Here is a 13,317-nt window from a genome sequence, read left to right as displayed (position 1 = left end):
AGCAATATAAAAGCAGTATGGAACAATCAATCAAATGACTGGCTCACATTTAGGTGTCAGCTTTGAACATCTAAATTCATGAACCCATAGAACCTATGCAGGGCCTTCTCTGGAGAGCAGTTAAATTAGAACATTGGACCACAAGAGCCCAGTATCACAGAAACACAAGGCAGATGGTTTTGTTTTTTTACTTGCTTTGATATGCGAGTCCAATGCAAATGGCTCATTCAAATGCCAATTTTTCCATATACGTTTCACTCAGGTAATCCAATCTTAAGAAGGCAGGAGTGTAATTATATTTTGACAGCTGTTGTTCAGAGTTCCAAGTGGAGGGAATTTGGTTTCTAATCTGCAGTCCAGGCTGTTTTCTCTTTCAGAGGGACTTGCAGCCTTAGGCTCTATCTCAGCGGACGTCAATGTGTGCCGTTTGGGAATACTACTCCCATCAGCCCCAGCTGGCTGGCCAGTGATCAAGTGGATGATGGGAACTGTAGCCAACAACATCAGGAGGGTATCATATTGACTAACCTTCCTCTAACTAGACATGAGGCACAGCCACTGAGACTATAGCACTTCAAAAAAAGAAGCAGTAGCAGAAAAGCAATATTAGAAGAAAAAGAATTTAGAGCAGCGGAGCCCTCTTGTCTATTTGCATGTGAAGCTCCACTGGGGAAGAACAGCTGGGGCTGGGTGTCTCAGAGCAGCGAAACAATGGGTAAGCAAAAAGTCCTGCCCCCACCTACTCCTACAGTCTAAATTTGCTGCTTCTGAAGCTGTTTTGCTATTTAAAAAAACAGTGCAGTGTATCTTTCGTTGGGGTTTATTACGCACAGGTTCTCAGTTGTTTTCCTTTTTAAACAACCTTTTTGACATGACGAACTTTTGAGATCAAAAGATCATTTTTTACACACAAAAGATGTGTTCAAATGCCACTCTATCAAGGTTGGTTCTTTAATCTTATAAAACCCCGCAGAAGCAGTGATAGAAGGAAACATTTCTAGAACTGGGGATTTTGTTCCAAGGGCTGGCACAAGCTGAGGTGGGCAGACCGCACCATATCTTCTTGCTTCCAGCTTACCTTGCATTGCCACTGTGTTAGTGGTAGCAGGACTGGCAAGATCAATGCCATGAAGAGGGGCTTGGGTGGACAGGCAGCAGTGGTGGCCGGTGGGGAGGAGTAGCCATGGTAGTGGCATATGGGGAGGAACATGAGCCACACCCCTCCCAATCTGCCACCTGAGCCATGTGGCTCAGTACTGCTCAGGTAGGTCCTGCGAACAGTACAGGATTTGACTTAGAGCCTTTTGAAAACACCACTTTATTTTACTTGGCCAAAGCACTCAACATGCATTTCCCATGCACATTTTGTCACTAAATATTCAAAATGTTGCAAAAGACAAAGCTATCTGCAAGATGATTTTATAATTAATGCAAAGTTAAATACCTTAAGACTTCCACTCCAGAGATCAAGTATGCTCTCTATTTGGGTCACTCTTTCATCCGAAAGGCTTAAATCAGTCACATTTGACTCCTGAATATCTTTTTGACTAGATGAGGACCCTTCTGAAGAGCTGTCTTCTGAACGGACTGGGCAAAGTCCCCCCGCGTTCGTACGAGCCGGCTCCTTTATTGCTGTTGAAACTGAAAAAAAGAAAAGAAACATGAAAAGGGCATTTAGATTTTCCACATCCTATCACTGAACTTACTTGGTGCAAGTCAAACAAAAGGTTTACAAAGCCAATGTTGGCTTTTTTCAACACAGCAAAAAGTACTGTGGCATCTTAATTGGAAAACAAATTTATTACAGGGTATGCTTTCGTGCTTGCACCATAGCAAGGTTCAACACTGGCTGACTCCCATTGTGCAGTGGATCCATTCCATCAACATGGGGCTTGTTGACTTCATTAGATGCCTTAGCACCTTCTGTTGCAGCAACAAACTAGCACAGTTGTTGCCTGGGAAGTTTTTGCTGGTCACTGTAAGCAAGCTATTTGATCTTAAGAGACTGATACCGTAAGCCCACCCCAGGAATTCGCCATTTGCTAAACCATAGTTAATGGCTTCCTGCTATGTCCTAACACAGAAATTATATACTGTACATAGTTGAACCACGATATAAAGAATCCCTTTAACAAAGATGGTTTCCACAGCAAAGCATTTCTTAAACCTTCCCCCAATGGTAACAGAAACTATTTTTTTAAAAAAGGGGTGGGGAGGCAGTTTTGAGATTAAGCAGAAGGGATATTTATCATGGGGTGGTGGTGGAAGAGGCAATGCCCCATTCCATGTAAAGATCACCCCTCATGCTTCTCTACATAGTAGCTATTCTAGAAATACGTACACTCGACAGACCATAGTCTGGACACTGAGCAAACTTGCTGGTAAAATCGTGTGTTAACAGTCAGTTCAAACCCCTAGGCACCCATCAAGTTAGCTTGGGCCAGACACAATTTCAGCATAATTTATTTGAAAAAGAAAAGCATGAAACCTCTATGTGCCGTATCTGTAAACTGAACCTTAATGAGAGTTTTTAAGCAGTAGATACGAGTCAAAATTTTATTTCTCACCCCAGTTAAGTTATACCTTCTATCCTTGTTGTCCGAGTAGATGTAGCAAAATCAGAAGGTCTCCCATGTTTCCTCCGTCTCACTGCTGCAGCTTCACATCTGCGTTCATCCATTACTGGACTTATTCCTGTTTCAAATATGAGGATTGACCAGATTTGCATAGGCTGGTATAGGGCACTTCAGAATACCACTAATGAAAATATCCTTATGTTGGAAACTGAAACTAGGATTGCAACACTAACAAAATGGTCCCAATATACTCTCCTAATACTGTTAGAATGGAAGCAGGCAGTAGCAGGATTGCAGTCTTGGTGTAACTGACTTTGCACTAGAGCTCTCCAAAGCCTTTCAGTTGAGGAAGAGGAACAAACAATTTATTTGTGTGTGTTCCAAAGTCTGTTACTTCCTGCTGAAAGGGAAATTTCACTAAATGCTAGATTTACTGGGTGAAAAATAAAATGCCAAGCATTAGAAAATCACAAGGGGCTGCTAACAACACAGTAGAAAGTTTGGCAATATATTTTCATAGACAAGAGATAAAGTCAGCTTTAACACAGATCCACTGAAGTGCAACAGTTCAATACTGGAGGACCAGCACCTTGAGAAAGCAGCACTTAACCGCCTGGAGATGAGTCACTGCTGCTCAGTAATTTATTGCATCAGTCTTACAAGTTTTCAGATTTAATTAACTAAGCAGATAACACAGGACAGGAAATTAAATTTTAGTGTTAAAACCATTCAAATGCTAGATTTAACACTGCAGCCTGTTTTATTCTGATATTTCTTCTTTATAAGACAGGAAGCTTCTTTGAAGATAATTGTTATCCTTAGATCTATCATTTCAAAGGAAGGCTTGTTATTAGTAATTGGAGTTCTCCCACCAAAGCATACTAGATTTAATGCACAAAACAGGTTTTTCAGTTCAAAATTTTTGCAAAAGCATCAACTCTTCTGGATGCTCACAGTACTAAAACTCTACAGCTTATGAGACGATGGCAGTCCCAAATGCAGAGTTCATAATTCTAATGAAAAGCAGATGTGTACTGGGTAAAACCAGGCAGATAAAAAATAAGAGGTCAATACTTCCCAGAACATTTCCACATACTTGCTGCTTTGGATGACCAGGCTCCATAAAGCTGGAAATATGCCAGTCCAGGTTGCAGTATCCATACCTACATAGCCAGGTTTGCTTCAAGAACTACAAGTTTCTCTTTCATTTCCTCCCCAACATGCCCAAATCCCTGGCAATTCATGCCCTTTTTCTATGCATGCATTTGTGGGAGTTCACAAAAGCACTCCACCTACAGACATCCCATGATAAGGGAATATGACCATCCTTTTCAAGACTGGCTTTATGCTTGATACTCATGCCTTTGTTAAACACTCTCAGACACAAGGGCCCTTGAAACGGGAGAGGACTGCAGAAGTGACTTTCAGGTGGTTGAATCTAACCGAGTCATTGTATGAGTGGAAGAACTTGCAAGAAGAGAAGAAGAAGAGTTTGGATTTGATATCCCGCTTTATCACTAACCAAAGGAGTCTCAAAGCGGCTAACATTCTCCTTTCCCTTCCTCCCCCAAAACACACACTCTGTGAGGTGAGTGGGGCTGAGAGACTTCAGAGAAGTGTGACTAGCCCAAGGTCTAGCCCAAGCAGCTGCATGTGGAGGAGCGGAGACACAAACCCAGTTCACCAGATTACGAATCTACCGCTCTTAACCACTACACCACATTGGTTCCCCAATGTACTGGGGAACCCCAATCAGATTTTGGGGGGTGCAGTGGGTGAGGGGAAATTCTGCTGTGCAAGCTGAAGTTGTTCACTCCCTCAGTGACTTCACTGGATCCAACCCAGGGTTTTGTTCTACATATTTTAGAAGGGGCCATTTTGCATACGCATTCAAGAATGTACTTCAGCCACAAAATTAAACTCCATCTGTGAACTAGATGGCTATTATAAACTCTTGTCAGTTCCTTCTTCAATGAACATGATCTAATGTGAAGGCTGCCTGCTTGGTAACTGTCTTGCTGCCAAAAACTAGAAATTTCATCACCTACTGGACACACTTACTAGAGAAGAATGAGCTGGGCTCACGCAAGACACTGTTAGGCTCCAATGTCAGCTCAGCAGTAGGAAAGCCACTGTGATCTCCAGATGGTTTGAGGAGGAGGAGAAATTCCTAACGGTGTTTTGTCATACAGGTTGGGGTTACTACAACAGCAGCTAAGCTGATATTAGCTTGCAAAAGCGTTCCCTCCCCATTAAGGATGTGAGTACATATCCAGTAGGAGACCATCTTACAACTGCTCTTAGAACTACTGTAGAATTCTAGAGTCTTGCAATAATTTGAATTCTAGCAGTTTTGCTGCTGTACATAATTTGTTTATTTAAAGATCTATTTTGTGCAAGGTCTTCTGACTCATGCTTACTCAGTGACAAAAGGACCAATTTACCCTCAAGTGCTTGTCCCTCACTCGGCATACAAGGCTAATAAAATATGTTTGCATGTGCAGACCCTGCAGTAAAAACTCAAGACGGCATCATTATCTAAACCTTTCATTTTGTTGTCTATGAAATGAAACTGTGGAACTTCAGAAACCTGCCTCAGCTCCAAGCTAGAGACAAAGACAAGGCTTCTGGTATGATCCAGTGGGTGGCCAAACACTCAACATCACAAGTAGAAATGTGAACACAAGGAAAGAAACAAAAAGGCTAAATGATCAGGAAAGAAATATAGGAGAGAAGAAATAGATGTTGGAAGAAGAGAAAAGTAGAAGGTTCAGAAATGTAACAGCAAAACTCTTAATGTGGTAAGATGACTATTAGCTGAAAGACAAAGGCAATGTTTGTACATCATGGTAAGTAAGCCACAGTTAATAGGTTTTCCATGATTTTATAGAAGGCTCCTGCTTCATTCCTTTCCTCTAGCCAGCAGGAGCAACAAACTAAGATGTCTGGCTCCACATTACTAGGGATTATGATTTATTTTGCCCCAAGTCATGAGCCAAGAATAAACCTTGGCACTTTTAGACCCAGATGTGGTGAAAGCGGGGTATACGGTATATCTTTTTTTAAAAAAATGTTTGAAGTAAAAACAAATCATGATGCCTAGTTAGAACATAACATGAAACCAGGGATCGTGCTTTGCTGCTCCCGTTGGCTAGAGAACGGGTCTTCATCTGATAGGTTGGAAATCTAGTAGTGGGTCATGGCCTAATCCAAGGTGGATTGTGACAGGAGCACTAACACCATGCAGATATGTGGTAAAAGATTAAGAAATGGGTCCCCAAATGAATATTTGGGTTAAAAGTGGGTCCTGGGGTACTGGGCTAGAGGGGAAGAGAAAAGCGGGAGTCTTCTATACCATCATGGAAAACCATTATCTATAGTTTGCCATGATGTTCAAACTGGATCATAGAAAAGCAAAAAGTTAAGGTTTAACAAGGTATAACACAATAAATTATGCCTGTTGAATGGAAAGACTGGTAAAAGGAGCCTTCTACCTACAGGGGACGAAACAGATAAGGAGCACACAAGCCTAGAACCCTGATATCAAGCAGATAGAGTCCCAGTTTCAATGTAACATTCAAGAATGTATGTATTTGTTGTGACCCACCCTGCTGACAAAGGACGGGGATAGTCATTTCTTAAATTGATAAAGGTGTTTTAAAAAGAAAAGAAAGGCCTTAGCGATGTAAGCATTAAAAACATAGTGAAGGCCCATTATCTGTACTTCTGTTTTTCAGGCTTGATTTGTATTTCCTAGACAAAAACACCCAGCGTGTCTTTTTATGCAAAGCTGGCTATGTTTAAAATATGTCTCAGGAGTACAAGCAAGAGACAGAGAGTGTGGGTGTTATTGTGCTGCTGTGTCAAGCTTAAAGACGTGAAGGTCCAGAAAACAACAAAGAGAAAAATTGGAAAGAAGCCCAGAAAAAGAGGGGGCAGGTCCACCCCCTATTTTTCCAGTTTTCCCCCAGATCTTCATATCACTAGTCAAACTGATAGTGAAGCAGAACTGCATCCATTTGAAGATGCAAGAATCATAAGAATTCCTGAAGCCACTATAAATATGAGCAAAACCAAGTCCTAGTAAGAACTGCTGCATCTCTTAAGATTCTATACAATCTTGCCACTTCAAACTGTCCTAGTTTGTTTTTCTTGCAAAGTAAATAAACAAACTTTTGTAATTTTGAATAAATGCCTGTAAAAATTGGAACTATAGGGATGTCATACTTTCTGAATGCCTTGAAAGATTAAAACTATTGAACGTTTTCAAAAGGAAACAATATTAATGCAAATGTTACTTTTCAAAATGCCTCAGGATATATATTGTTAACTAAAAACAATGTCTGAAACAAATCATTAAAAGTCAATCACTCCTGTCTTCCAAGAAAGAAAAATACTACAAGGCGCCAGATTATAAGAACATAATGACTAGATAGGATGAATTAAATGTTCAGTTTGGCCAGAACTAGTCTACTCTGCTTAGCAAACGTATAAAAATATAGCACATACATAAACTGACAAATGAATATGTGCTGTGAAATCTCATTAAAGTAAATCATATTATGAGTTAACAAGTTACCATGAATTAGATATCATGCCAATGGGAAACTCTGAACAATTTTAGAATGCTTCGTTGAAGATCAGGCAAAGTACGAGTATATTTCATGTGGGACAGCACAAAGTCATCCTCATCTGGGTTATGAGGTTTACTTGGTAGCGGAGCATTTGAGCATGAAAAAGAGTTCAGGTTTAATCCTGGGTATACAGTGCAAATAAAATGTCATTGCCAACCTTTGCAATATGCTCACATACCAGTCAAGGTAATCCATTTCAAATTATAAGGCATGGGAGAGCCTTCATTCTAATCAGTAGTAACACCCTTTCCTGCACTGGCATTTCAGAGAGTTGGAGATAACTTCCTTTCATAAAAAAAACAAATCTCCCCTTATCTCCTGATAAATATCCATTTTCTATCACAAGTTACCTGCAGACTGCTGGCGAACCTCTATGCGATCCGACTGCCGTAATACACTTGGTTCAAACTTTGGGGTAACTACAGCATAACGAAGCAGCTCTTCGTATTCATCCTGTCATAAAAGGACCACAAGACTGATGTCAAAGGCAGTGACTGGGTTGAGTGCAACAGTTTGTGCCAGTTTACTGTATAGGAAGGCTATTTTCACGCATCCTGCTTTTGCTATCTTATATTGTTTGGAAAATTGTCTTAGTATTCATTGTACTTTTATTGTATCTTTCTATGCATTAATATGCTGTTCATCATTTAGGGGGCCATAACGTAATGCAAAGAATTGCAAAATTTGTTGCCAAATCAAAAGTTCAAAATGGAGGAAGTTTCACTTGCTCTCTTTCTATTTCCATCCTTGCTCATTCCTTCTTCCATACAAAGCAGGCTGCTGGTCTCAAGGTTTCCCTGCTTGCCAAATCTCTTAGTTGCTGAATGGAGAAAGACATGGCTTCTGGGGTCTTGCCCTCCTATTTCCCCCACCCCCCTGCTGTGATAGCTTGTTGGTTTTTCAAACACCATTCCCAATATTTAAACTGAGTTACTCAAATCACTAACACCTAATGTCTGTTTTATTTATATACTGTATTAACACATATAATGCTCAAGACTACAACAAAACTGACAAAATCATATAAAAAAAACAAACACAGCACCACCAAACACACTGTTTGTTCAAAATTAGGCAATACTTTAAGGCATTACAGTGGTACCTCAGGTTAAGTACTTAATTCGTTCCGGAGGTCCGTACTTAACCTGAAACTGTTCTTAACCCGAAGCACCACTTTAGCTAATGGGGCCTCCTGCTGCCGCCGCGCCGCCAGACCATGATTTCTGTTCTCATCCTGAAGCAAAGTTCTTAACCTGAAGCACTATTTCTGGGTTAGCGGAGTCTGTAACCTGAAGCGTATGTAACCTGAGGTACCACTGTATATGGTAACAGCCCATTAAACAATTCATCAAAATGTAACTGATGAAAAACCAATCTCAAAACAAATAGGTTCATAATTACCAACTCATAAGAGTATTTCGAAAGTAAAAACGTAGTCCTGAACTAATTAAAACACATATCCCACCTAATACAAAAAATACTGTGACCATAAGCACACTTACTAGGGAGCAAGCACCAGAAAAGCAGCACATTTAAAAAGGACAGAATATAGTTGCCAAGAAATTCATATGACGTAAGAAGTACGCAGTGCACTTGTGGGGCCAGCATCTCGACCTCCTCTCTTACCTGGGCCAACATAAGTCCTTTCTTAGCTATCCCAAAAGTGAGGGCTCTGAGATCTGATGACATGGATCAGAATACAGAGCCTCACCTTCATTCAACCACCAAGAGAAGAACCCGCCACCTGCAGTGGCCTCATGGAAAATACCCATGCAATGGACATCACTGCTGGTTTTGCACCCAACAGTGGATGTTGACAATAATATCTAACAGTAGGAGTAATAATTGTAATAATAATACCTAGGGGGAGGGTTGGATTCACAGGGCTTCTGTCTCTTTGGTGGTGGCAACTGGGAAGCAGATGGTAAGATGTGTCTCACAAGTCTTCTAAATTGTTGCTGCTGAGCTTAGTCCTTGATAGCAAAGCTACTGAGAGAAGGCAACACTATTACGGTAACTACTTCAACCACCTCAGGGCCTATGATCAGCAGGGGAAACCTTGTTGGTGGTGCTGCCTCTGGCTGCTGCCTGGTTGGAATTGGCCTGTGACAGGGCATTCTCAGTGGTGGTTCCTCATTTGTGGAATGTGCTCCCTAGTGAGGTGCACCCACCTCCCTCATCACTGACTTTCAGAAGAAATTTTAGAACATTCCTGTTTATTACCAACATTTGGTGGCTACAAGATACTGGCCAGGGCAACCTTGAAATTAGGAACTGTGAGATACAATAGCTTTTAAATGTTTTTAGATGTTCTAAATATTTTTTAATGTTCCTTATTTATTTATTTTTAAATTGTATTCTTCAGTCATTTTGATGTTTGCCACCCTGGGTTCTTTTGGGAAGAAGGGTGGGACAGAAATTTAATAATATTACTTACGACACAGCTTCTACAATATTGCCACTCAGAAGCCACTTCAGCAAGCATCCTGAAACAGACAACCTTTTCACCCAAGTACTCACACTCAGAGTCAACAAGGCGGCTCTCCCTCTCTGAAGGGCTGACACCCAAACGCCCATTCATGACTGAGAAAGTGCGCCTTCTTGATGGGCTAAGGATCTGGTTTCCTCAGGAGAGCTACAGTCAGGGAGCAGCCAGCATTCAAATTATGCTAGCTTGGGCCTGTGCATAGCCATCAGGAGGATTAGACCCACTGATCTGAAGTCCAAATGTGCAAACAGTACTGGTTCCTAACAGCATGCTTTGAACAAACATGTGCAGAGTGCCACTCAGAGCCATGGCTGCCGGTCCACCTTCCAGCCTTACCTCAGCCTAGTGTGGCAGAGTTGTGCCCACCCTTAGATAAAAATACATAGAAGATTAGAAATTTGAGCATCTACTTGTGGCAGTTATAAAAGGTCGAGATGCTGCATTTATTTACGGAGATGTACATTGTACTACACTTATTCTTCTCCACAGACATTTTGTACTGTTTCATTCTGCTAGATTTACAGGTGAATAGGATCTAAATGAAAGTTAACAGTTCTTAAGACATGCACTTTTAAAAAACACTGCACAATTTCCAAAACCTATTTCTAGCCCACCTGAAGTTCTGAAGAAACAGAACTCCCTCGATCAGAGTCTTTTGGCAAAACTGGACTTGTGCTGTTCTCTTCAGATGATGACATCCCACACTAAGGTATACCTATTAAAAAAAATATCCAGAGGGTGAACTTCATTTTTTTATCCAAATCCCATTTCTTCATACGTATTGGCCAAACGTTCTTCTAAATCATTAATGGGCTCCAAATTTGAGGCAGGTAATCTTACGGGGTCACAAACTTTTCCATAACCAGTTCTAGTTCAATATTTGTGGTTCATTTAGGCTAGGAAGCAGAGTACTTCCTTACTTGCCACTCTCTTCCCAAAAAGTGTAATAAGGCTGGCTTTCTAAGAAGAATCTGCACCCTCCTGTTTACACTAACTAGAATACTGTATTGAATAAAATCATAAGGGACCAACACTTAAATTTTGTTGCTTTCCCTGCTTTTGGGGAGTGATATTGCTGTTTTGTTATTATTGATTTACTGTTAATAGGCTTTGATATTGTTTTTAATTATTCGTCTGGTAATGACTTGGAGTTTTGTTCAAAAGAAAAGTGGGATTATTCAATAAAATATAAATAAGAACCAGAAATCAAAAACTAATAATACTGATTAGAAACTAATAATACTGTTTTGAGTAAAACAAAAAGAGGTAAAAATCTAAAACATGGCCTGACACCTTGTCTCTATACCATTCTTTTTCTTTTCTTTTTTGCAATGCAATGCAATGTACAAGTTAAGACCACCATAAAACATTCTAACACATATTCACAGGTTAACTAGAAGCAAGTTAGCTTGCACTGCAAAATAACCTAATTTGGTCTATATAATCACCTTCTTTATACCATACACTAAGCTTCCACCCTCCAAATATGGAGCCTGCTAGAAACTCTTTCAAGTTATAAGACAGATCCAGCCTATGTGGCAAGAACCTGTTTTGAATAACTGTAAAGAGTCTTCTAAGGTCACATAAGCAGAATCTGCAGGTCTTGATTAAGACAAATGGAGTAGTTCACTGCTTTTGGGGAAGCATTACTCAAGTAAAGGTACCAACAGCATGCAGAAATACTCTTTCAGCTCCTATTTCAATCAAGCTTTTATCTTAATCAGCTCTAAAGTGTTGCTTAAGGCTAATGCACAACAGATGCAGACACAGGAGGTTAAGGCGGCCATATTTCAATTTTATCCAGCTGTCCTGAAAATGTGCAAAGTAGCCAATTTATAGCACTTTAAAGAGTGTTTAAAGCATATCACGCACAGTAACAAGAAGGCTGCAAGGAAGCTCATCTCCAAATTTTAATGAGGACGTAAGAGAGGGAGACAGCAACTTTTCTATAGTCACTAATTCAGCTCATATGGCTTAGGTTGGGAGTAAGAAACGGCTGAGGGAAAAGTAGGTAACCAGGTTGCTTAGGCAACCCAACAGACTTAAAACACACACATGTACCTTCAAGCATGGGTCTGCTCAAGTTCACGGAATGTGAATTAAAGTGCTGTGAAAAAACATACGTTGTGCGCATTAACAACAGTAGTGTAAAAGGCATGTTAGCAAGCATTTTGTAGCAGTAAGGCTACTACTGGACTGACAGTCACACCCATATGGGTTTTTTTTCTTTTTGTTGTATTGGTCTTCAGTCAGCGGCGACATTATTTTTGATTACTTATTTATTTCTCACTACATCTACACCTTGCCATTCCCCCCCAAAGAGCTCCAAGCAGCTTGCATGGTTCTCCCCATCCTCATTTCATCCTCTTAACAATCCTGTGAGGCAAGTTAGGCTGAGAGACTGAGTGACTGGACCAGGCATAGGCAAACTCGACCCTCCAGATGTTTTTCGGACTACAACTCCCATGATCCCTAGCTAACAGGACCAGTGGTCAGGGATGATGGGAACTGAAGTCCAAAAACATCTGGAGGGCTGAGTTTGCCTATGCCTGGACTGGACCAAGGCCACCCATCGAGTCGGGATTATGAAGCCTGCTCTCCTGTACAGCCCAGCCCTCTAACCACACCATCTCCTTTAACTCCTGCTTTCCTCTAGGCAACCCAAAAGAGAGCGTCGCTAGGTACACTGGTACAGGAAAGCCGCAGTTCTTACAGACCTACCTGGGAGTAAAGTCCCACTGTACTCAATGGGGCTTACTTCTGAGTAGGCACAAACAAGTGCATGCACTGTGAGTCGGAAAGGGGCCGACAGGCCTTAGAAGGCGCCAGGTAGAAGCGTGCAATTAGAAGGAAGTGCTGCGAAGGGTGCATTGCACGGAGAGAAGGGAAGAGACGCTTTCGCCCCTCTAGGCAACGGGCAGATGCAGAATTTAGAATGGCGCTTATTGCGCGTCAGGACGCGAGGAAAGCGACGCGCCTCCGCGACCCGGTGCTTCTCCAGCCTGCCCCTGGCTCGAGGTCCCCGCAGCCCCTTCCCCCGAAAGCCGCCTCCCTCACCTGAGCAGCCTCCTCCGCTCCTCACCTCCCCAGCAAGAGAAGCCTGACAGTTTCAAACTGCCAGCCCGGAAAGAAAGGGCGCCTGTGATTGGTCCCCGTCCTCTTGTTAAAGACCCGCTGACAGGGCAGTGTCGCGCAGCCCGCTTGATCGCCAATCGGCACTCCGGACACGCATTCGGAGGCGGGGCTTTGCCGGTGACGAAGGCCAATTAAAACCCCAGAAGCAAGGGCAGTTCGGCTAGGGATTTTTTTTTTTAAGGGCTTCCAGAGCGTGAGTTCTGATGTAACAGACCGGGCCGTCTCCCGCGTGCTGATTGGTTCGTTGATGGGAGCCCGGGCCCGAGAGGCGGGTAGCGAGGAGGCAGTTGAGGAGTAAGGCCACGTGACAAGGGCGGGAGAAGGCGGGGCGCGTCTGAGGGACGAAGCTTGGGCGGAGCGAAGCTGGAGGGTTTGTTGTGGTTACTCAGAAGCAGCGCGCGAGCTCCCTTTAAGCGCAGTGGGGATTGCACCGAAATGAGGGTGCACAGGATTGCAGTCTAAATGATAAGCGGGACTTGGAGGT

The 13,317-nt window shown here is 42.1% G+C and overlaps 1 protein-coding gene and 1 long non-coding RNA gene across 8 annotated transcripts in view; one reads left to right on the top strand and one right to left on the bottom strand.

The window, feature by feature from the left end:
• POC5 (POC5 centriolar protein) overlaps nt 1-12,873 on the bottom strand; it is a 35,901-nt gene extending 23,028 nt beyond the window's left edge. Inside the window, exons 1-5 of one of the 7 annotated variants that reach the window (XM_083577381.1) lie at nt 12,756-12,873; nt 10,313-10,413; nt 7,561-7,663; nt 2,584-2,694; nt 1,445-1,641 (exon numbers count right to left, since the gene is read on the bottom strand). In XM_083577381.1, the coding sequence (XP_083433507.1) occupies nt 1,445-1,641; nt 2,584-2,694; nt 7,561-7,663; nt 10,313-10,396 (495 nt within the window). In that variant the 5' untranslated portion in view covers nt 10,397-10,413; nt 12,756-12,873. The other 6 variants (XM_083577384.1, XM_083577383.1, XM_083577382.1 and 3 more) reach the window with 6 other exon arrangements.
• LOC310745271 lies at nt 4,988-6,786 on the top strand. Its single transcript, XR_014540054.1, has 2 exons — nt 4,988-5,377; nt 6,314-6,786. It is a non-coding gene; the product is annotated as an uncharacterized lncRNA (long non-coding RNA).
• Nucleotides 12,874-13,317: the final 444 nt, after the last annotated feature.

Source organism: Podarcis filfolensis (genome assembly GCF_964270895.1).
Source record: "Podarcis filfolensis genome assembly, chromosome: 11".
NCBI lineage: Eukaryota > Metazoa > Chordata > Lepidosauria > Squamata > Lacertidae > Podarcis > Podarcis filfolensis.
This window is presented reverse-complemented; position numbering and strand designations above follow the sequence as displayed.